Source organism: Strigops habroptila, chromosome 10, assembly GCF_004027225.2.
Source record: "Strigops habroptila isolate Jane chromosome 10, bStrHab1.2.pri, whole genome shotgun sequence".
NCBI lineage: Eukaryota > Metazoa > Chordata > Aves > Psittaciformes > Psittacidae > Strigops > Strigops habroptila.
The window spans coordinates 4,615,535-4,638,112 of record NC_046359.1 but is presented as its reverse complement, the minus strand read 5'-3'; the positions used below and the strand labels follow the sequence as shown (position 1 = coordinate 4,638,112).

Below are 22,578 nucleotides of genomic sequence, written 5' to 3'. Positions count from 1 at the left end.
TCTCCCTTTTGCTTTCACATTGTGTTTCCACAGCACTGTTATTTAGATCAGTACTGGAAAAAAACCCCTCTAGCCGTTCTGCATTCCAGCATCCAATTACTAATTCTGGTGGAGCTAGACATTTTTGTAAACACGGCTGGACTATGGATGTTGTGCTTTGTTCAGGCTCCTTTATGGCCCCTGGCGTGCCGCTCGTCCTATGTGCCTTGGTCTCATCACATCAGGATTTTCAGACTTTCCTTTCTTACTTTTTATTTGAGGGAACTGGAGTTTTAAAAGACAAGGGGGGGATATAGTATTATTATTTTTATCCTTCGCCTGCCCATCTGTCTTTCCTGCTGCCCAGCTTCCATGCAGCTGTTGAACATTTAAGAAAAACATGTCTCCCACTGAGCAAGTTCCCTACAAATGTGAGTTGAGCTTCAGGCAAGAGGAAATGTGAGTCCTGAGGTCACTCCTGAAATTAAGCCCTCGCCTGGCTGCACAAAATTCTGCTGTTGTGTTTTAAGGGTGATTTAGGAAAAAATATTATACATTGCTCACAACCAGCACAAAAAGAAATGAGTGCTGGTGACCATGGGATGATGATCTGATCTTTCAAATCTCACTACATTTTTCTGGTATTTTCAGTCATGCTTCTTGAGTCTCAGATCCAAGCAGAGAGGGGGAGGATGCGGGATTATGGAGAGAAGATGACCCGCTGGTGCCGATCCGTTAATATCGGGAGGCCCCTATGCAATCCACGCTGCTGGCTGGAGAAGACCAAACTTTGCTTTCCACTTAAAGATGCTGGACTACACCCCCCTGTTCACCGGGGAGTAGTATTTCTGTCAGATATAAAAGCGGCTTCTAATCTGCTCTGACCTTGGTGAGAAATTCAAGTCCAAATGTAGTAACATAGAAGCTGACAGGTCAGCCCGAAGAATTTGAAGTGGGGGAGGCTTCCTTCCCTTCTTCCTTTCTGTCTTTCTCTCCTTCTTTCACTTGAAATCTTATCAAAGATCACTTCAAGTGCAGGAGCAGCCTGGCTGGCCATAGAAATGACACTAGCTGTGTCATTGTCCCTGCTGTTACAATGGAGACGCAGAGAGCTGGACCTACTGACTACACGCTACTATCGTTATAAATTCTTAAAGGTGGAAACCCATTGTTTTACCTTTTCATGTGTTAAAACTGAAACAGCTGATCTAAATTTTACATCTGTATGTGGTGCTTTACAGAAAGACTTCTGTCTCCATCCCAGAGGCTCTTCATTTTTTGTTTTCCAAGACTAATAGACAGACCCACACAAAGGCTGTAGATAGTTCTCACTGCTGCTGAAGATTTCCTCCTTGTCAGGTATGGTAGTGCCCTCTTTTACAATGAGTAAGACAAAACCTGGATTATAGACATGATCTATGCTCACTATGCTTCTTGCTTCCTTCCCACATCAGTAATCTTTCTTATGTGCTTTGACAACAAAGAGGCTAAAATGCTTTGAGTTCAAGTCCCAGTTTGGGAATTATTTAGAAGTCTGAAAGATGATGGTTATCTTTCTGGCTATCTTTATTCTGGTTATTTGTCTAGAAGCGAGCTTATTTTTGATCAGGCTGACAGAAGGTTAAAAGCTTCTGGTTAGAAGTTTGGATGCTGTTTTGTACTTTGTCAGTCAAAGCACAACCAGCCTAAAATTTCTATTGATTGCTCACAGCAAAAACTATAAATTATGAATGGCCTGTTTGCTGTTTGTATTACTGCAGAAACAGGCACATCAAGTCATAGACAGACTCACCCTATAGTCGGTATTAGATTGGACAGAACAAAAGCATTTTCCTTGCATTACAAAGCAGCAGAAACAGTAGATCTAGTGGCTTCCCCTAGTTCAGGAGCCACATGCACCAGTCAGGAACGGGAGGAGGCATGGGGACTACTGATGGATTTGCAGCCCTAGGCACATGGGCTCACAAGGAAAACTCAGCCACTGATGGGGACAAGGGACCCCTCTGAGCCCAGACCCCCTCCCGCCCAGCCTGAAACCATGCAGATAGGGGGTGAGGGCAAAGGGGTGACTCTTAGAGATGAAACCTGATGTGTCTGCAATAGATGCAATGGGCTGATGGAGGGATACAGGGAAATAGGGAAATAACGTTGCTGAGTAATCAGTAATCATAGGTCAGCCACATCACTACCTGACTGCTGTCCCGTTTTCTGTAGATGACATGTCAAAGGCATGATTTAATGAAGGTTTCGAAGGACATTGCCTCCAGGCATCAGGAGAAGCATAAGGCAAAGCATAGAGGCTCCTGTTTGAAAATCTCAAAGGAAAATGAAGGAGGTGGGTAGCTGTGATCATCATCAATATTGAGAGACAGATTATAAATAAGGTGGGGTTAGATGAGGAAGCCAAAGACAAGTAAATCTTCTTTGATGGAGAGCCAGAGGAATACTGCAAAGACACAGGTCAAGGTAACTGACTAGTGAAACTATCCTTGCAGCATCATTCTGGGTGGGCACCAGCAGAGCAGGACGGTGCTTGCTCAGGCCAGAGGAAGTATGTGACAGTACTCAGATATGATCCTGGTGGTGCCTGTGTTTCCTTTCCAGAAAACATTTTGCCGTTTCCTACCTGCAGTTATAGAGGTTTCCCAGGCTGATTGACCCTGCTTGGGGAGTGCATCACGGGAGGAAGGATTAGATGGCCTGCGCAGCTTTCACTCTGCAAATGTCTCCTGGCTCGGCCAGGAGCCACAAAACATGATGAGAAACTGCTGGGGGGAGGGTGCACAGAGAAGCTTCACATCCTGCTTCCCACTTACAGGGCCCAGCTCCTGAGAGGGGATGAGGCTGTCCGGGTGGTGGGCAGAGCTGGGTGCCTGTTGGGGCAGCAGTGGTGGTCTCCCCTCAGGGGGGTATGGCCTGCATGTGGCACCAAGCCTTTGGGAGGGGAAATAGGGAAACACAGGCTTGGCAGAGGCTGCTGGGCTGACTGGCAAAGGTGGGCATCCTTGGGCAACTCCCAAGCTTTTGAAGGATGGAGATCCCTCAGCAGCAGAGGCAGAAAGTGTATCACTGCTGGCCACTGAAGGAAGGTGTTTTCTTCACCTACTGATGGGCATGTATGGGGAGGCTCTGGCAATAGGCGAGGAGGAACAAGAACTCACTTGATCAAAGCCCTGAGCAACTTCATCTAAGGTTGAAGCTCTTGCTGTTTTGAAAAGAAAGAGCTTCACTAGATGACCTCCGGATGTTCCCTCCAACCTAAATTATTCTGAGTCCACTCTAGATGCAAATTTAAGTTTCAGAGTGGTGTTTTAGCACCTGCTGCCTCCAAACCCTCCACTCTTGATGACAGCACGAGTGCCAAGGCATTTCTAAACAGTCAGTACTCTCGGTCCCAAGCTAGGGGGATTTCCTTCTGAAGACAAAAGAGCTTCATTCACCTGCTGCAGGGACAATGGGGTAATGGCATTACAGGGACCTTCTGTGCCTCTTTATCTCTCTCCTCTGGGCATTCCTCCCTTGATGAGGAATTTCCTCAGAGCACTGCCTGAAAGGCTTTTTGAGGAGATGCATTTATCTGTACAGCAGATAACACACTGCAGCAGGGGTCACATTCTTCCATCTTTGCCACTGTCACTAAGCTTGCCTGTAAGCTGGTGTCCACACTGGCGAGCTGCTGTCCTTGCACCTGCACACCACATTATTTATTCTCCTATTACACTGCATGACTATCAAACTAATAATGTGAAACTACACTGCAGCCTGGGTGTAGCTTTCCCCTCCTTAGCAGGAAAGCAGACCACTCGGCATTATAGGGGAATGATGAAATGAAGTCCTTTAAGTTTCTTCCTTCTCTGAAAACTCATATACATACGCTGCCCGTGGGCAGGTGATGACAGTAGGACTACTAAAGCTCAAAGTATTTGTCCAACACCTCCTGCAAAGAGCAGGGTAAGTGAGGAACTGGTGAGAAGAGAAACTATACTAAGGCTGGGTCTGCCCCTCCTGAAGTAGCTTCAGGATGTCCAACAGTAGTCTCTGGGTCCTGCAGTAATGTGCAGCTACACACTATACAACATGCTCGCTATTCAAATGTGTGATCGTTACTGAAATAATCATTAAATTCAAGACTTAAAGTCAATTTCTGCTACTGACATTATTTTTTAAATGGCACAGACATGTGTCTTTACCTATGAATAGGTATTTTCTGATCCAGATGACCTCTGTGACATGAACATATTAGATTTAGAGGTTCTGATTGTTTGATTGATGTGATTTTTCTGGGGTGTGTTAGCTCCTGGGAAGTAAAGAAAGGGTCTTCTCCCAGCTAAATTTGCAAAATGTATTCCCTTCTCGTTGTTTCTTCCTATGACCTTATCAATCCTCTTGCAAGCAAACTATTTTTACATAGCTATTTTGGTCATTTTCTTCTTTACACACTCATCAGTATTTTGTTAGGCTGATACACATTGGCTCCTTAGGCATATGTATTTATTTCTAACAGTGCCCTGGGATTTCCTATCATCACAACTGGACAAAAGAGGGGGAGAAAAAGCTGAAGACAGTTGGTAAATACAGCTGGGGTGAAGTCAGAGCACTATATTCTCTATCCAGATCTAAGGTATGTTCTCAAGAGCTTCCCATTTCAAGAACACTTATATGATATGTTTCCACTTAGCTTTTATGCCAAAAATATCCCAGTGTGGCTCCACCGCTGATAAAGGCAGCAGGAGTGTTTGTGTAAACAGGGCTCCAAGCAGCTGCCAGTGCTCCCATCATGCATGAACCTGTGAACAGCCAACCTGGATCAGATACGGGGAGCCCCTGGCACGCAAGCTGGGCAGGCAGCCCCACCACAGGTGCTGGGCACAAGCCCTCCCATCCCCACCTTGCTGCTGGCTCCCCGGCCACCCCACTGCTCCTCAGGCAGCAGCATCGCTCACTTGTGGTCACTTGCAGGGACCAACAGAGCCAAGGCTGCAAGGAGCGGATGGGAAAAGTCATGAATGGGGCAGAAGACAGCAGGAAAATCGTTCACCAACATAGGCTGAGACATGTGGTTCTTTGTAAAGATAATATACGTATATATTATATATATTAATTATAACTGCTTTTGGAAAAGTAGCAGTTTTAAAAGTAAGTTTATTAAACCCTGTCCACAGACTCGGCGTTTCTAAATCTCATTATGAAAGTTACCCATGTTTCAGGGAAGTTCAAGGCAGTCATACGCTATCTGCAATGCTAAAAGCTTGTCCTGCCATTTGGAAGGTCTGTGCATGGACCTCTTAGTAGGAGTTCCCTCAAAGATGTTTCAGCGGTCTAGGTAACATGCCAGTAGTGCTTTTACTAATATATTTTCAGCTTCTTTGGTTTCAACCTAAAAAGTGTGCATGCATGCTTGTGTTGATAGCTTGAATATTCTTGCCTCAGCACCAACACTTGGTGACTTTGGAAGAGGATCATCTGAAGCATACGTGACTCCACTTCACTGGAAAAGCTGTCAAGAGAAACAGACCTCATGCCTGAAGAACACTTCGATACAGCAAGAGGCAGTTGCAGTGTTCAGGGTAAAGGTCTGGACAATAACCGCTGTAGCACACAGGCAGAAGGTAGAGAAACAAAGGCCGACACATGCCAGAGTACGGCCTGTCATTCATCGTGATTCCTTCTGTACAGGCAAGGTGCAGAGCATCATGAAGGGCTAAAAAGGAATTGACCGGTCTCTGGGTGAGAGTGGAGATGTTGGACCTCTCTCTTAGAGTCCCTATGCGACATTTACTCCAGGGGAATGCTTTATTTACTCCAGGAAAGACAATAAAAGTAAATAAACCAATGCAAAAGGAAAGGAGATAGAAGCTATGTCCACATGAGAGACTGGACAGTGCTGGGACACTGGCCCATGGCTGCTTGCACCACAGGTCTGCAGAGATGCGATGTTTCGGAGGGGGGAGAAGTTAGGTGTGTATGCACAAGCCACGCTGCACTGCTCAACCTTAAAACCAGGAAGTAGTCCCCATCACATTTCATTCTACCGTATAGATGTAGCCAAAGAGCTCCAGCAGAAAGAAAGGTGTCTGCATTCAGAAAATGGCCAGTGGATGGGCGTTGAGGGGTTCTCACTCAGCTGCAGTGTTTGCAGTAGCTGTGCTCTGAGACCGCTGGGCACAGAGCATGCGGTGCCAGGCACCAGCAAAAGGGCTGAAGAGTGAGTTTAGGAAGGAGGCTGTGTTCTAGCTGCTTGCAGACAAAGCATTTTGTGGTCAATGAGCAGTGAAAAGAGAAATTACATGGCACAGACCTTGAATTATGTCATATTCCTGTTCTTGAGAAACTCCTTGGCAAAACCCTCATCTCTCCTTCTGCTGCATGTGCTGTTTCTGGCTGCTCCATATTCTGCAGAGCCCCACGGCTGGCCCTCCCCTCTCCAAAACCCAGGAGACCCCTGTGCTGTGGCCAGGGTCCGTGGCTGAACGGGAACTCAAGATAGCCCCACAGGAGCAGGGCTGGCCTCAGTGCTCACCAGTGCCTGGAAGGGAGCAGCTGAAGGCACAGACAAGGGTAGATTTTGGTGGGGGAGTGGAAGTGGTGCCAGCTCTTCCTCCACCAGCGACATGGGCATTGAAGGATGAGTCAGGAAAGGCTGTGAAAGGGCTCCTCACTCCCCTGTTGTGGGTGCTGGCTGATGGGTGATCCAGGAGCATGAGGTGGCTGTGGGGAAATTCTTCTACACAGACTGACTTAGACACTACTGGAAGCTTAGACCTGTGGCTCTTCCCTCTGGAGCTGCCTCAAGCACTCTGTCTCTGCAGTTTCAAAGGCTGCCTGGAGGCCAAAGCATATTAGATACTGCTCCTGTAGTGAGGAGTAGAGTGCTCTGCCCTTCGGTGTGCAGCTCCCCAGCAGCTCTGGCCTGGAAAAGCCTAAGGTTAACCACCACTTCTGGTGAGTTTCCTTTCCACCTCCCTGAACCAGGTGACTGCGCAATTGATTTTCACTCCCTTCTCACTTTTGTTGCTCTCCTATAAAACAGATGCTCCAATATTAACTTCCGGGAGACGAGGAGCAAATAATGAAATACTAAGAAAACTGTTGGGCAGGTAAGAGGCTTTAGGATAATGTGCTCCCATTGTGACACACACATATATATAGAAGAAAAAAGGTTGATCTGAAAATGAGTGAGACTAAGCAGAAAGGGGAGAGACTCCATCTGTTTGATCCATGACAGCAGTTTTGTGGTGCTGAATGCCAACAACTCTGGTAGATTCTCAGATTAGCTGAGGGAAGTTGCTGCAGGGGCTTTTTCAGTCATTGATGTGATATGTCTTGATTTTTTTTAGTGGAAAAACCTGACCATCGTGAAGAAATCAGGCAATTTGTAGAATGGATTTTTAATAGAATGCCTTTTTCCCACATGAACCAGTTTGGGTGGGTGAGGACTGGTTTAAATGTTCTAAAGGAAATTGTACATGGTTCTATTGTAGGTAATATGAACTTTTCAGATCATACCTGATTTTAACCATGAACTCCGTGGAAGATATATAGATTTACATGTTTAGAAAAAAGATTTTATGTTTATGATAAAGAACAGTGAATGCATTGGTTTGCTACCCATTCGGCATATTGTGGCTTGTTATTTCAGTCTATGTGCTATTTCCCTGCTAATACTTTTGGAAAGTACTGGGTAAGAGAATGCCTATGTACTCACTGGTCCTTCTTTTGTGATAAGGGAAAAGAACCTTTGTGTATTCTGGGCTAGGAGAGAAACCACCATGTTCTTTGCCTTGCTTGCTTATGCCATGTAATCTAGAGTGCATTAATAGACGGGAACCTGTCCTGCATGACAAAAAAAAAAAAAAAGGGTTTTGGGGTTTTTTTCCTCCTAAATTGCCTAAGACATAGGACCCTGCTCTTGTGCATCAGCTGAATGTGGACGTCCCTCTCGCAGTCAGGCCCAGCATGGCCGAGGTCTGCAAGCCCATGGCGCAGGAGGCTGGGCGCCCCGGAGCCGAGACCCGTGGTCAGGAGCCGGCAGCAGCCCCGCGGGGTGCCGGGCAGCCCCTGGGCCGGAGCCCTTCGAGGGTGCCGGCGGGCGGCGGCTCGTCCTGGCCACGGTCCGGGTCCCGGTCCCGGCGAGGGCGGGGAAGGGGCTGAAATGCTGAGTCAGCGCGGCAGTGCCGCCGCCGAAGGACGGGGCCGGGGCCGTGCGGTGCCCCCACCCCGGCGGCACCTCCCGGCGGTCCCGAGAGGGGAGCGGCCCCGGGCGGCGGGGCGGCGGTAGCGGGCAGGGCGCTGCCCCCCTTGGCCGCTCCTTATCAGCCCGATTTGATGCTGCAAGGCGTGTCCGGGGCTCTGCTCATGTGATGGAGCAAGAGGCAGACGGGCGGGGGGACCAGGGGAGGAGGTGATTTTCCTCGCTGGCTCTCGCTCGCTCTCTTCCTCTTTTTTTTTTTTCTTTCCCTTTTTTTCTCTCCCCTCCTCTCGCTCCCTAAAGGAGTTTGCGGAGAGCCGGGCTCCTTCATTCCCGGTTGCGCCGCCGCCGCCCTCCGCCAGCCCCCGCCCGCGGCTCCGCACGGCCGCGGGGCAGCGCCATGGGCGCCGGCAGCTCCACCGAGCCGCCCGCCCCGCAGGACGGGGCCGGGGCCGCCGCCGAGCCCCCCCGCACCCCTCCGGAGCCGCTGCCGGCAGAAGAAGCGGCGGCGCCCCAGCCGCCGGCGGAGCCCGCCAAGGTAAGGCAGGGGCGGCGGGGAGCGGGGTAAAACGCGTGGCGGCGGCTCCCGCCGCTCCCCCGGCCCGGGGAAACTTTCCCACCGCGGCGGCGGGCACCTGCCGCGGCCGCCGGGCACCCTCCGGGCCGGGCGCGGGGCTGGGGCTGCGCCACGGCCAGCGCCGCAGTCATAAAACTCCCGCCGGCAGCGGCGGGCCGGGGGGGTGAGCGCGGCCGCGGGGCGCCGCCGCTTTTGTGTGCGGCCCGGGGGGGTGGTGGTGGTGGAGGAACGGCCGCACCCACCCTCGGCGGGGTCTGCGCCAAGAAACCTCCGGACTGCGGTCCTGCAGCCACCGCCGCGGTACCCGGCGCTCCCGCCGCTCTCTGCAGCCTCCCCCCGATCTCTCCCCTCCCGGGGATGCAGGTGGGAGGCGCGGCGGGGCGCGGCCAGACCGCCGCTTTGCCCTGTCTTCAGCGGGGCGCCAGCATCGCTGTGGCCCCCCCACCCCCCCGCCTTGTCCCCCCATCCCCTGGGTCACCGGAGGCGCAGCCCCCCGCTGCGGGCGGGCGGGGAAGGGGCGGCGGTGGCCGCGGCGTGGCCATGCACGGCTTTCGCGGTCCCTGGTGTCGTACCGCATAGGGGGGAAAGGGGGAGTGACTCGCCAACTCTCAGCCAGTGGGGAGCGAAGGAGCTCTAGGTATGTGTTATTTTTATTAAGGACGTTGAAGAATTGAAAGAAATTCTTTTAAAACATGTCTGGTGTTTAAAAATAGATTATGAATGAACCCATTTATCCCTCTGGAATAGGCGCGTTTAGGGGATTCTGGGACTGAAAGGGAGGTTATGTGCATCTGCGCCTTCACATAGGGTTGCTTCGGGGTTAGGCGTTAGTTGGTGAGGAGGGAAATAACACCACGTTCCACCGAGATCCCCTTCTCCAGGCGCCTCAGAGTTCGGGCCCTCCGAGCTGGGTTACTCCAAAGTTTCTGTAGCTGGCGCGTGGGTGCGTTGGAGCTTGAGAACGGGTGATGACTTTGTTTCTTTGACCTTGTGGTTCAGATTTAACTTTCAAGTTGAATTTCCCATAGTTCCTGGCTGTCGCTCAGACCTCCGTGCGCTTGTTTTGACAGATTTGAAAGCCACGCTGAGAACGAACTTTAAATTAACTGAGGTTTATTCTGTTTTCCTTTCTAAGCGATAGGGGCTGGTGTTGGTGAACAAAATATTTATCAGTTGCGTTGGACGACTTTATAATTCAGGTGGTGAATTTTAGACGTGAGTGAATGTATTGAGGGCAAGCATTTGGCTACGGTGTTTGTTTAAAAATTAAGATAATGTGACTGAAGAAGGGACATAACATTAGTAGCCATATTTATCCACTTTGGGAACAAGGACCCCCAAAAAAGAGAATACCATTGATGCTGTTGTCACATACAGATTAGTATTATTAATATGGTGTTTTATGTCTTCTGCACTTTAGGAAAAATGCTTTCTAATAGATTTTTACCTTGTTACTTAAGTAGAACTGCTTAAAGGTGGGGAAGTTCTTTTATCATTTCATTGCTGTAAGAAGTTGTATTATTACTGTTCTTATGAAACAGCTATTTTTGCCCTCCATTACTTTCAATAAAAAGCAAAATAAGTTTTAATGAAGTTTGATCATACTATTTTTTTGTATCTCATTACCTTACTACAGTATGGTAATTTCATGCAGCTTCATGACACAATTTTTCATCGTTATTCCTTTCAGCCCTTTGAATTTGAAAATTACCCGATCCTGCACTGCCCTGGAGAGATCTGTCCAAGAGCTAATTTGTTTGCAAAAGATATAATGGGGACATTTTGAAAGATGGTCTTCTTTCGTGCACTTTCCAAACTAAAACACTTATCACACACACACCCCCCCCCCCCCCTTTTAGAATAAAAGCTTGGAAAACTGGCTTTAATGGGAACCAACTTGATTGAGCCTTGGCAAGTCAATCACAAATGAATTGTCTAGGCAACTGGTCTAATACAAGTTATAACATCTCATAGCACTTGTGCTTTTTTTGTCACTTGAAGTTCCTCCAAATATTTAACCGAGCTTATTTCGTGACATAGTTGTATTTTGTACAAGATGAAAAACCTCTTTGCCCTTTCTTCTTGTTATTCACATGTGACTCTTTGGCTAGATACCAGCTTTTAGGGTGTCCTAGTTACTTGGAGGTGAAGTGTGTATTTTGGTGTATCTCACTCCCACAGCTCAGGAGATGTGAGAGACCTCGTAAAGCACGTAGTCTACAGTGTGAGAGATATTTAGGAGCCTTTGAGTGTTGTCTCACAAGCACTTCAGGTTAAATGCGGGCTCAGCAGGCTGGGACCTCGGCTGTTCACCTCATCCTTTCACAAGTTGCTGGTGAATTACACATAAAGCAGCTCCAGAGTTTCCAGCCCAGTATGTTACTGGGATGTGGAACTGGTGGGTATCTTTTACTGTAGCAGACAAGGCTTAAACTCTGGCAGCGGAGGAGCTGCTCCTTATCTCACATAGCCACCCTCTACAGGAAGCCCCTCTGCAGGGGAATGTGACAGATCCTGGAGGTACTAATCCATTCGCATACCTGAACTGAATGCGTTGGATTTGTGAATCAACACCCAGAGTCCTATTGAAATCACGGGATGGGGTGTGGCTCACAGAGGCTGATCTATCTGATGGAGTTATCTCCTCGCTGTTTGAGCAGCAATACTCTTTTTCCCTTTCCTTTTCTTCCTCCCCTATCCCTCTTCTCTTTGGCCCCAGATGATGCAGGCCCACTTCGCACTGTGTCTGTTCGTTGCCTTGCCTTTCTGTAAGCAGGTTAAACTCGCTATCCCTTCAGGAAATAGTGGAGTTTTAATTTCTTATTTTCTTTTCTGGGCCAGTTCCCTGATGTGTTAGTGAGTTCATTTGACTCCTGTGATGCTCAGGTGAGACCCAGAGCCAGGACAAGGCAAGCAGCTGCTATGGGGCAGGAGGGGAAATGAAAAACCTCTCTATGTTGGTGGCAGTGAGCTGTTAGATCTTGTCTGCACGTGAAACCTCCCTGTCTCACTGCCCTGAGCAGCACAGAGGCCTGAAGCCTGGCCTGAGAAGGATTTGAAAGCTTTGAGGTGTGTGGTGGGATGGGTCCGGTGCTCCTGCCTCCTCCCCGCAGCACCTGCAGCATCTCCTTTGCTGCTTCCAGCACTGGGCAAGCTTGTTCAAGGAGCTGGAAAGCTGTCCAGCCTCTTTGGTGAGGTCGTTCTCTGCTGATTCAGCAAGATGCATTGGCTTCTGGGACTTGGGCAGCAGAAGCGGCAACTGCAGGGGAGCAGGCAGGACCTTGTGACTGGGACTGGGCAGAGTGATGCTTCTGTTGGTGGCAGCACATGGCTGGATTGGTTTGGGCACCTCCATCTTGTGAGCTCCCTCTCTGTTCATAGCAGTGGCACGCCTCTTGCCCGACTTCCCATTTGGATGCTGAGCATCAGGGAGAGCTGGAAAGAGATGCCAGCACACTGCTTGCCGCAGCAGTGCCCTCCAAGGTCCCACGGGGTGGAAAGCAGCTACGAGCCACGTGGGTGACATGAGGAGAGCTGCGTCATCGTACCAACATCTCAGCTAAAGCAATTACAATCACCCCCTCCCTCTGCTTTTATTTTATTTAGGAGCTCAAGGCACCAGTTTTAATAAGGGTTTTTTCTTGCGGCCCTGCTGAGGACGTGTTGGAACAGCTACCTGAAACAGTGTAGGGGAAATCCTAAAGAGAGAATCTGGAAAAACAACGGTGTGCTAATAAGCTGTTCTTGCAGCAAAACCTAGCTTTGGCAGAGATAATATTTTATGGGAATTGATGGCTTTAAAAGGTCACATGGTGAATTCCTGGCTTGCTCGCATGCGAGGGCCCCTGCTTGAGCAGTGAGTCGTTCAAACGGTGTTTTGGGGATGGTTCCTGTTTCTGAGTAGTAACTTGATTACGCTACCTGCGTTGTAATGAGAGCAAGTGTCTGCTAGACAGTAAATATTTGGAACTGTCCCTTCTAAAGAGGTTACCAGCTGAGATGTCAGGGTGTCTTATTGTCTGAGCGCCTGACAAATAACAGCTGGGACAGACTTACATCTGCTGTTTAAACAACTGCGTTCTGGTGAGAGAGCTGCGTCAGCCTGAAAATACTGCATTAGCGACGGTAAAACTAAGCTTAATCAAGTATCAGAGGAAAGTCCTCAAACTGCGTCTCTAAGAGGCCCACTTTGAGGCACTTCATCTGAATGACGAGGCTGCAGGGTTCTCCTGGTGCAACGGGGTCTGATTGCCTTTAAGTACTTTCTTTCTGAATGGGGAGGAAGAGGCTGATGTAGTTTGGTGGTAAGGTTTGGAGGCTTGCCTGTGCCTGTGGGGTGGCTGGGGAGAAAGCATAAAAATGTTTAATTGGAAAAATGCACAATGGAAATTGGTGTCATGGATCCCCCAAAAGCGTGAAATAACCCCCTAATCATGTAGGAGATAAGAGGGAGGTGGTAGAGGGAGTGTCCAGGCACTTTGAAAGCCAAGGCAATTAGCTTGTGTTTGATGTGGTGGAGGCTAAAGAGATGCAAAGAGGAGTGTCTGATCTTTGAAAGGCCTTCTGGTTGGAAATGCAAGCCCTGGTTGTAGTTACTGAAAGGAGAGTAACTTGCTTTGTGCTCAGCCCTTGTTCTGACTGATCCTTAGCATCTCCTGGTGAGTTGCACCCATGTGAATGCTTAGGTAAGGTGGTGTGTGAGGACTGCTATGCAGGAAGAGCTGAAAGGTGTGAGACCTGGGAAGGGGAGCTCAGGTTGGCTCAGGTTTAAGGTGCAGACCTGGGACTAATGCTTCCAGACAGACTGGGAGTAATGCTTCCTTCACAGGTTGCAAAAAGAGATCACAAAGATGATTTGGGAACAAAAACTGTTGGTTTTGGTTTAGCCGCGTGGATTTCGAGGGTAGTCATCCATGAGGAGTTGTCATGACAAAGTCAGGCTGAGAGTTAGGACAGAAGAGGGTAGATCTGAGGGAGTGAGAGGTGAGGAGAAGGCTCTTGGCTTCGTCTGCATGAAATGTTAGCCAGAAAGAAAGTACTGAAATTAAGTATGGTGTTATGTGCCTTAGAGAGTAAGGGGCCTTATGTTTTCTCCACCTGGAATTTGCATTGTCCCATGAACCTCTGATGCCTTAGCTAATGCAAAACAAGACAAACTGCTGTGAACAAAGAGCTGGAATGACCTAAATTCAGGGTTTTTTTCCCTGAATGTTGGTGTTTGAAGATCTCTTTAATGAAGCAGCGTGTATTAAGAGCAGACCCCCTGAGCAGACCAACAGTCTGCTTACAAGCTTTCCCAGAGTTTCAAAATCAAGCTTCAAGAAAAATATTAGAGACCATTATGTTAGTTTGCTCAGTTGTTCAGACAGCTGGATCTGGCTATTTTAGTAATCTAGTGTAGAATCAGTGTAGCAGGATTAACAGAATGAGGCAAAATTAACTCTGGTGCATTTGGGCCTGGTGTGAGGAATCCCTGGAATGATTTGGGTCTGGTACAAGGAATGTTGGGAATGGTGGTGATTGCTGGTTGGGGAAGAAGCTGGGTGCTGGTGGCCCCTTCAGAACAGTGTGTGAATTAGGCATGCACTAATGTACAGTGGGAGATCGGGGACCTGATGTTCATCCATATCTCATGTAATTCTTCGTGTTTGCTTCATAGATTTTAAATTTTGTATGCATTTAATGCAGTCCAACAGCTGGACCCAGCGCTATATGCAAAATGGAGCAGAAGTTGCTGTTGGTTAGAGTGATATGGGCAGCGGGCCCTATGCCTTTTAGTCTCATTAGCTGTGTGTCTGACCTTTGCTTCCACCTTTGTGGTGGATATGAGGGGAATCTTTAAAAAATACGTGCATGATGTATAGTAGTGGCATGACAGAAGCTGAAGTGCTGTTTCACTGATGGCCCTTTGTTTTGGGAAGGAAGAAGCTGAAGGATCAGTAAACTGGATAGCCAGTTCTCTTCAGTTTCTCCTGCATTTATGTGACAACACATCCATAACTTAATTACTAATCAAAGAAGAGTGATCAATGTGAGCTGCAGAAACCTGATAAATGCTGATAAACCTGCCAACTGTAATGTCTCATTACCTGCAGATAAATACAGAGAGCTGAATAACGAGATTCCTAATACTGTTAATTTTGTCTTTAAGGTTTTCACCCATCTCTCTAAACTTCAAGTTTATATTTGTCTAAGCCTTACAACTATTCTCAATGGAATTAAGAACGAAGCTCACTAAATTAGACATAATTGGGCTGAACTGGGGTTTAGATCCCTTCAGAGAAATGAAGCAGTTAATGTGAGTGAAAATGGAAATTAGTTTCTTTTGAGGACTAATGCAGTGGGACAGACTGCACTGACCCTCGTAAAGAGCCTGAGCAACTTTTCTCAGAACAGAAGACGTTTTTGTTTTTTAAACTAATGATGCTGTTGTGTCTCCCTTCACATTACACACACCCCCTCCCAAATAGGCGTATTTTCTTCTCCTTTGAATGCATTTTAATTTGCAAAAAATACTTTTTTTTATTAGTTTTGATCATTTATTTTAAGCAGAACACTTGATTTGAAAATCTAAATTTGCCAAGAACCACATCAAACTCTTTCCCAAGAGACTGAAGCAAAAAGGCCCCTACTCCCTGGCAGAGTAGGATTATGCTGCAGGTCTGGTCAAATTTGAGAATACTGATGGTTTTAATTTATTTACATTTTTACCCAGTTGTCACTGATTGGTCCTGCTTTCGAAACTGAATTGATGTACAGGGTGAACAAGGATTATAATTATGCTAGCTGGTAGTAAAAAGTGCTTATAGTCTTACATTTAGTAATGTTTTTACATTTAATTCTGTTCTTCATACTGGAAACTGTCACAGCATTTTACAGATCCAAAGGGTTATGTGCCAGATCCAGCGACTTCTGAATTTTGGTCACGAATCTTTGGGGTGATATATAGTCACTGTTTTCCTGAATGCATCATAACTGTGAAATAAATTCAGAGCTGGAGGAATATTTAGTTTTGCCATAGTTAATGTTTTGTCATAACACTTGGGGCTCACTTTAAAAAGGAGACAAGTTGTACTTCATTGGGGTACCCAGTCCCTTTGCACCCTGGTTCCTTGCAGAGTCCACAGAGGGTAGACTTTATGTGTCTGTAGATGTATGACTATGCCTATGACTTGGGCTTTAAAATGGTTTGCTGACTGGGGGAGGTTTGGAAAGAAAGGCAAGGAAATCTTTGAATGAAGTGAGGAGTGCTAAGATATTCAGTGCTCTTGCCTTTCTTGTGACTTCAAAGAATTGTTGGTGCTAATTCTGAGGGTGTCGTCTTGAAATAGCCATCCGTGGATTATCTCCAGATAGCCAAGTGCCCTTAGAGCCAGTAAAGTTAAGGTTTGTGTTTGCAGGACTAGCAGTTGTCTTGCAAGGGTGAATGAGTAAAATTTATTACTAAAAAAAAAAGCCTTAATAAATGTGTATTGCAGAATCTCAAAGCCCTTTAAGAATTAGATTGTTACTTTCTGTGTCTATTTATTACAAGTCTTCAAGCAGTTGCTACCACTCAGTTAATGCTGTATGCAACTGCTGAAGAGCTTCCCAGAGTTTACGTGCCTTTGTTCAGTGGTGTGGCATTTTTATTCCTCCTGAGTTCCTGTGTTTTAGATTTATGAGAAGGATGATGTGAGGTGCGGGAATGTAATCTGAGTGTTGAGCCATTCCGTATTTCTTCTATTTAATATCTGGTCTCAGCATGTGAAAACTCTGAAGCCAAATTATTCCATCTGTGGTATTGGCAGTAGAGCAGAATGGGGTCCTTTTTCGTGAGGTGGATTATGTGGCTGTGAAAGGCAGCTTTGAGGAGCGCAGCAATGCCAGGTGGAAACAATTTGGCTTAATTAAGGGCTTCTGAACTGAAAATTGGGAACCCGAACGCACACTTCGTTGCCTGTGGAAGCGGGGGTATGGCGCTTCTTTTGGATCCTGCCCAGCACATGGAAAAGGGGTTGAGTGATAGGAGGAATGTTGTTTGTGTGCTGATTTGAAATGCCGTTGCAGCAGGCTAATTGCTAATAAAAATAAATACATGGATCTCCCCATTCAGAAGCTTGTTTTAGTGGCTTTTGGAAGAGAATTGTCAGGAATGTGGTATCTTTCTGATCCCAGTTTGGCACTTCAAGCATTTGGATGTTACATGACAGTGAAAGATGGGATTATCTGTGGTTCCTTCACATAATTAACAGGGCTTCAGTGGCAGTATTTTGGGAGTACAGCTGAGTAATAAGACAATGATATGTAATTAAGGTTTGCTGTTCTACCAGAGGAACTTGAAACCTATGCTTCAGGAATAGAGATGTAAGTCATGGTTAATTAGCTGAAATGGCTTCTCTTGGATTGAAATGGATTATATTGGAAGGTAATACACTTGGTTGGAAAGCTAGTTAATTAAATAATTAAAGAGTAAGAAAGTATTTCGTAATGACCACAACACATTTCATACCTTTTAAAGAAAAATATGCTTCTAAAAGTAGCTTCCTTGTTGTATGCTGTGTGGCAAGCCAATACAAATTCTGAAAAGAACTAAGTGTATCAAATGTGGAAGCCAAAAAAGAGATTTATTTTTTTTCTTCACATATAATAGCAAATACAGAGAAAATATTTCCAGCATTACAGAGCAAAATCACAAAGAATTGTAAAGCTTTTCCCCCCCATAATAATATTCCCTGCCTAATAACTGAGGCCCCAAAAATCTAGTTTTATTCCCAGTTTCATTGAATTTCTTCATGGGATTTATATATACATATATTTTCTGCTTTCTGTCTTGAATAGTTCAGTTTCTTTGTAGTTGCATTGTTTGTGATGATAAGATAAGCATATGAGCAGAGGAGCGATACCAACGGCTGTAACACAGACAGGATTCATGCATATATCAGAGCAATTATGCCAGAGATGTTGAAGAATGAAAAATATCTTTCCATCAGCTAGATCACGTTATCTTGAAGTTTTCCTTCATGGTAGAAACCAATTTCTGTACAAGGTTATAGGCCATTGTCTGTAAGACTTGCTTCTTCCACATACTTCATGTGGGAGAACAGTAAATAGTCCCAGATTGTCTTTTGTTTTTTCTTTTCCTCATAGAAATACTTTGATTTATTAAGGTTAATTATTTTGAAAAGGAGGAATGCTGCACAAAAGTCTTTCTTTCCCCAAATGCTTGCATGTATATATGCAAAATGAGAATGAAAGAACAATATGCCGTGTGGGGGAAAAACCCTTGCCTGAGACTGATATTCTTTTTATTTTTTTAATTTTTCTTCTCTCTTTCCTTTCCCCTTCTTTCTTTCTCCTTCCCTACCATCCTTCAACCTTGGACATGCAGGTTTTAGATGCGAGTTTACCTGATGTTAATGAACACAGTTTGGAGCATGATGTCCCAGCCCAGGAGCCACAGCAGCCAGGAGCTATTACAGCACTTCAGGAACTTGATGGACAGCAGACAGAGGTGGCTTCACCCCTCGAAGGACCATCCGGAGAGCAAACAGAGGCTGCTGGAACAAATGGTAAGTAAAAATCCATGGTCAGTGCAACAATTGTGGAGGCCTGGATGCTAAATGGAGTGAGAAGTTGAAATGGGGCTCACCTAGCCATCTCCAAGTGACCAGGTATTACTCAAGTGATCTCTTAGTTGCTCCTCAAGTGCTTCTTCCAGGGCATTGTTCTGCTGGGACATTTTTTCCCTATAACAGACTTTGGGTAGCAAATGGGTTGTGGATTGAAGCTGTCAGTCTCAGTGGTGGGCGATGCTACCCATTCCCCTGCAGGGGCAGTTCTCTGCTCTCACTGCACCCTGTGGGGCCTCTGCTTGCCCACTGCCCATTGCTCAACCAGTGACCTGAAAGGACAGCTCAGTTCCCACTTCTTATGTTAGGAGTTTCTGCTGCACAGCCCTGTCCCTTCCTTCATAGGGCAGAAACTCATTTACGTTCATTCATTAGTGATACCGATGATGATAAACTATTTTGAACTCAGGAGGTGACAACCTCCTGATCCGTTGGCTCTACCTTGATTAAAATTCCCTTTCCTACTGCTTTTAATCAGATTCACATTTTGACCACAGAACCTTTCTCACTGGAGGCACCCCTGTCTGCTCTGTCCTGGGCATCTCTTTCTCACCTTGCTGCACAGTCAGAGATGTGCTGCCCTTTCTCCTGTGCAAGCTGGCTGCCCACCCCTCCTGCCATCATCAGCCTCTTGTGGCTGCCCCTTTCTCTCTGCTCCCATTCACAGCAGCATGGCAAGAGATCTGCTTCCACTGTTCTGCTGCATACTGACCTTTTTGGCAGGGGTGGCAAGAGAGAGGGATAGTTTTCAGTCAGAGCAGGCAACTAATACTGGTGTGAGAGACGAGAGGTAGGATGGGGAAGGGGTAGGATGGAGCACATTCTTCAGTGTCAGCCTATAGAGCAGCTTAAGGCATTTGAGTAGCCCTTGGTGTACTTTGGGGTTTGGCTTCTAGTAAAGGCAATTCTTTGCCACATCTTCAGAGCAATTGCCATAGCACTATTATCCCAATAGAAGGTTGCCATGTTTTATGCTGAGCGTTTGCGCTTTCTTCTTTTAATCATATTGGTAGAGGTTTTGGGCACTGTAAAAATGGGAAGCAACATGTTTTGTCTCTCATTCATGATAAACACTGCTTCTCTTGAAAATTTCACTCTTAGGTGGATAGGGATGGAGAGAGGGTACTCATTAACAGTCATGAAGGAAAGGAAAACACATGATGATTTGATGATGTGAAGTAATGTCAGAAGATCTCATGTTGATATGCAGCTTCATGTAACAATGAAAGCCTTTAAAAGGACATGAATGTCAAGTTAAAGATTATAGTTCTTGTTGAATAATTCTGGGTCGTAGCTTCAGTTGTACAGAAATTGTGTTCCTAAGACATGTAATGAAGAAGAGGTGAGAAGCTCCCTTTGAATGCAGAGTTACATGAAACTGAATGCATGATGTGTTGTGGCTGTAGGCAGCATTAGGAATTTGTATATGAGTAGATTGCCTGAAAAGTCTTCACTTCCTTTGATAATAATTTCTCATATGGCCGTGTGATGTTGCTGTTTTAATTGGGATTTATTTCACTGCTGTCAGTGGAACCAAGCCTACATAGTAGCATAATTTCTGTGAAAGGAAAAACACTTCTATGGGTTTGCTCACAGAGTAAAAAAGCCCGTTATGGAGACGATGCAGCATTTATTTTCTGGTAACCAAGCTGAAAATGACATCATCCATAAAGACAAATAAAACCTGTCTGGTCAAGCATTGAAAAGATAGTTCTTCAAGGAAAGACTACATTCACATATTCCTAACTTCATATCCACCCCTGGACCTTAGAGTCTGGTCCAGATGAGTAAAGGTGGGGAAGAGATATCTCTAAAATACTCCATGCAAAGAAATGTCTCCACATAGAGAAATACATTATTTTAGCTCTAGACTTCTTTGCATTTCCCCACTCATTCTTTACTTCATCTTGTTTTCAAAGTCTATAAAATCAGAAATAAAGCATCATGGCACCGAGCACTGGGGCAACACAGGTAACTGCCTGCAGTCAAGGAATGTATATGATTGGTTGAAGGGGTTTTCTGTTGGCTGGTTTGTTCTTGTGGTCATCATTTGAATCTCACATTTGCAAGACCATTTGAGGGATGATCCAGACTCATCAAAGCTGCCACTAACAGATTAAATTAACTGGGAAGTCGGGTAAATTAACTGGGAAGTTGGTGCTGGCAATTGGAGCCACAGCCAAAGTCTCTGAACAGCTAGTCGAAGTAGCCATGTATCATCAGAACTGCGAACATATCCAACGTAACCCACAGAAATATTGTTTCTATCATAGGAGGTCACCTCTATCAGATACTGATCCTTTATGTTTAATTTAATCATACTGCATCCGTTTTACTAGCAGTATAAGAGCTGCTAGTTACATTACTGTACAATTATCCAGAGTAATACCTTTCTGAAACCCTGGACAGCAGAAACTGAGACAATTTGTACTGTAATTATAAATGTAACTATGGCTGTAGAGAATCCCAACTCAAAAAATGAAAAAATTAAAAAACCCGAAACAAACGAAAGCCCCAAAACAAACGAACAAAAAAAACCCCAAAAAAACAAGAACAAAAACCCAACAGCACCAAAAACCCCAACCCGCTAAGTGACTGTTAATCAGCAAAGGAGCAAATGTATCGGTACGGAGAAACAGTTGTGTTTCATATGTCTTTTGTTTATGAGGGGTAAACTACTTCAGGCTTCTAGTTATGGTCTCATGAGGTTTGGTCTGGATACTTTGTGGCATCAGGGGCATCAAGGGGGTGTTGCAGAAATGGGAACTGAAGCAGTCTGCTGCTTAGAAAGTGGCAATTTCTTACTGTGGAGCTGGCGTCTCCTCTCTTTGGGGCAAAACCACCCAACCAAGAGGTACTTGAATTGAAAGTTTCAAGTTGGGGACTTTGAGGTGTAATGATATGGGTGGAAAAGCTGCCTGGAGGAAAAGGACCTGGGGGTGCTGATTGATGGCTGGCTGAACATGAGCCAGTTTGTGCCCAGGTGGCCAAGAAGGCCAGCAGCATCCTGGTCTGTATCAGAAATAGCGTGGCCAGCAGGGCCAGGGCAGTGATCATCCCCCTGTACTGGGCACTGGTGAGGCTGCACCTCAAATTCTGTGTTCAGTTTTGGGCCCCCCACTACAAGACAGACATTGAGGTGCTGGAACAAGTCCAGAAAAGGGCAACAAAGCTGGTGAAGGGTCTGGAGAATAAGTCTGATGAGGAACGGCTGAGGAACTGGGGTTGTTTAGTCTGGAGAAGAGAAGGCTCGGGGGGGACCTTATCGCTCTCTACAACTACCTGAAAGGAGGTTGTAGTGAGGTGGGTGTTGGTCTCTTCCCCCAGGAAGCAAACAATAAGACAAGAGGTAACGGCCTCAAATTGTGCCAGGGGAGGTTTAGATCGGATATTAGGGAAAAATTTCTTCACTGAAAGGACTGTCAAACTTTGGAACAGGCTGCCCGGGGAAGTAGTTGAGTTGCCATCCTTGGAAGTATTTGAAAGACGTGTAGATGTGGCACTTAGCGGCATGGTTTAGCGGTGGACTTGGTAGCGCTCAGTTGAAGGTTGGACTTGATGATGTTAAAGGTCTTTTCCAACCTAAACGATTCTATGGTTTCTATGTAATGGTATTAATTGCACGCCAGCAGCGCCCCCTCGGCGGGGCGAGGGGCTTGGCCGACTAAGCTCCACCCCCGGGGGGCGGTGCGAGGGGCGCTGCGGGCGGGTTCGGCCCGGCGGGCTCCGCAGTGGGTCGGGAAGGCTCCGCTCCGCTCGGTTCCCTGCCGCGCCGGGGGGGGGGGGACTCGGACCGAGAGGAGGGAGCGTCTCATGGTCAGAGCAGCTCCGGCAGTGCTGGGACCGTGGCGATGACGGGTAAGGCGGTGCGGCGTGTAAACGCGCTCGTTCGGGTTTATTTTCTGTATGTGAAATACTTTTGGCTTAAATACTTTCGGCTTAAATGCTTTCATCCCAATGAGAACCGTTCCAGGCTGAAAGTTTGCTGAAATTTGAACATTTCATGTCGCCCCAGTCAGGACGTCTGATGCTAACTAGGTTTATTTTTTTCTGCAGTCCCAGCGTATGACATGGAATTGAGAAACAGAAAGGAAAGATAAGTGACCGCATTGATGATGTTAGTCAAGTAATAAGGCAGTGCGGTATCTGGAGAGCTAAACTTGGCAAAAATGAAGGAAATGTGGAAGTTAGTATTATTTATATCCTGCGAAAATATTTGTGTT

At 46.5% G+C, this 22,578-nt stretch overlaps 1 protein-coding gene across 2 annotated transcripts in view; it reads left to right on the top strand.

The window, feature by feature from the left end:
• Nucleotides 1-8,089: 8,089 nt before the first annotated feature.
• Nucleotides 8,090-22,578, top strand: part of AKAP12 (A-kinase anchoring protein 12) — a 33,274-nt gene continuing 18,785 nt past the window's right edge. Inside the window, exons 1-2 of one of the 2 annotated variants that reach the window (XM_030499465.1) lie at nucleotides 8,090-8,705; nucleotides 18,115-18,295. In XM_030499465.1, the coding sequence (XP_030355325.1) occupies nucleotides 8,568-8,705; nucleotides 18,115-18,295 (319 nt within the window). In that variant the 5' untranslated portion in view covers nucleotides 8,090-8,567. Of the gene's footprint in view, nucleotides 8,706-18,114; nucleotides 18,296-22,027; nucleotides 22,214-22,578 lie in introns of those variants that run through there. The other variant, XM_030499466.1, reaches the window with a different exon arrangement.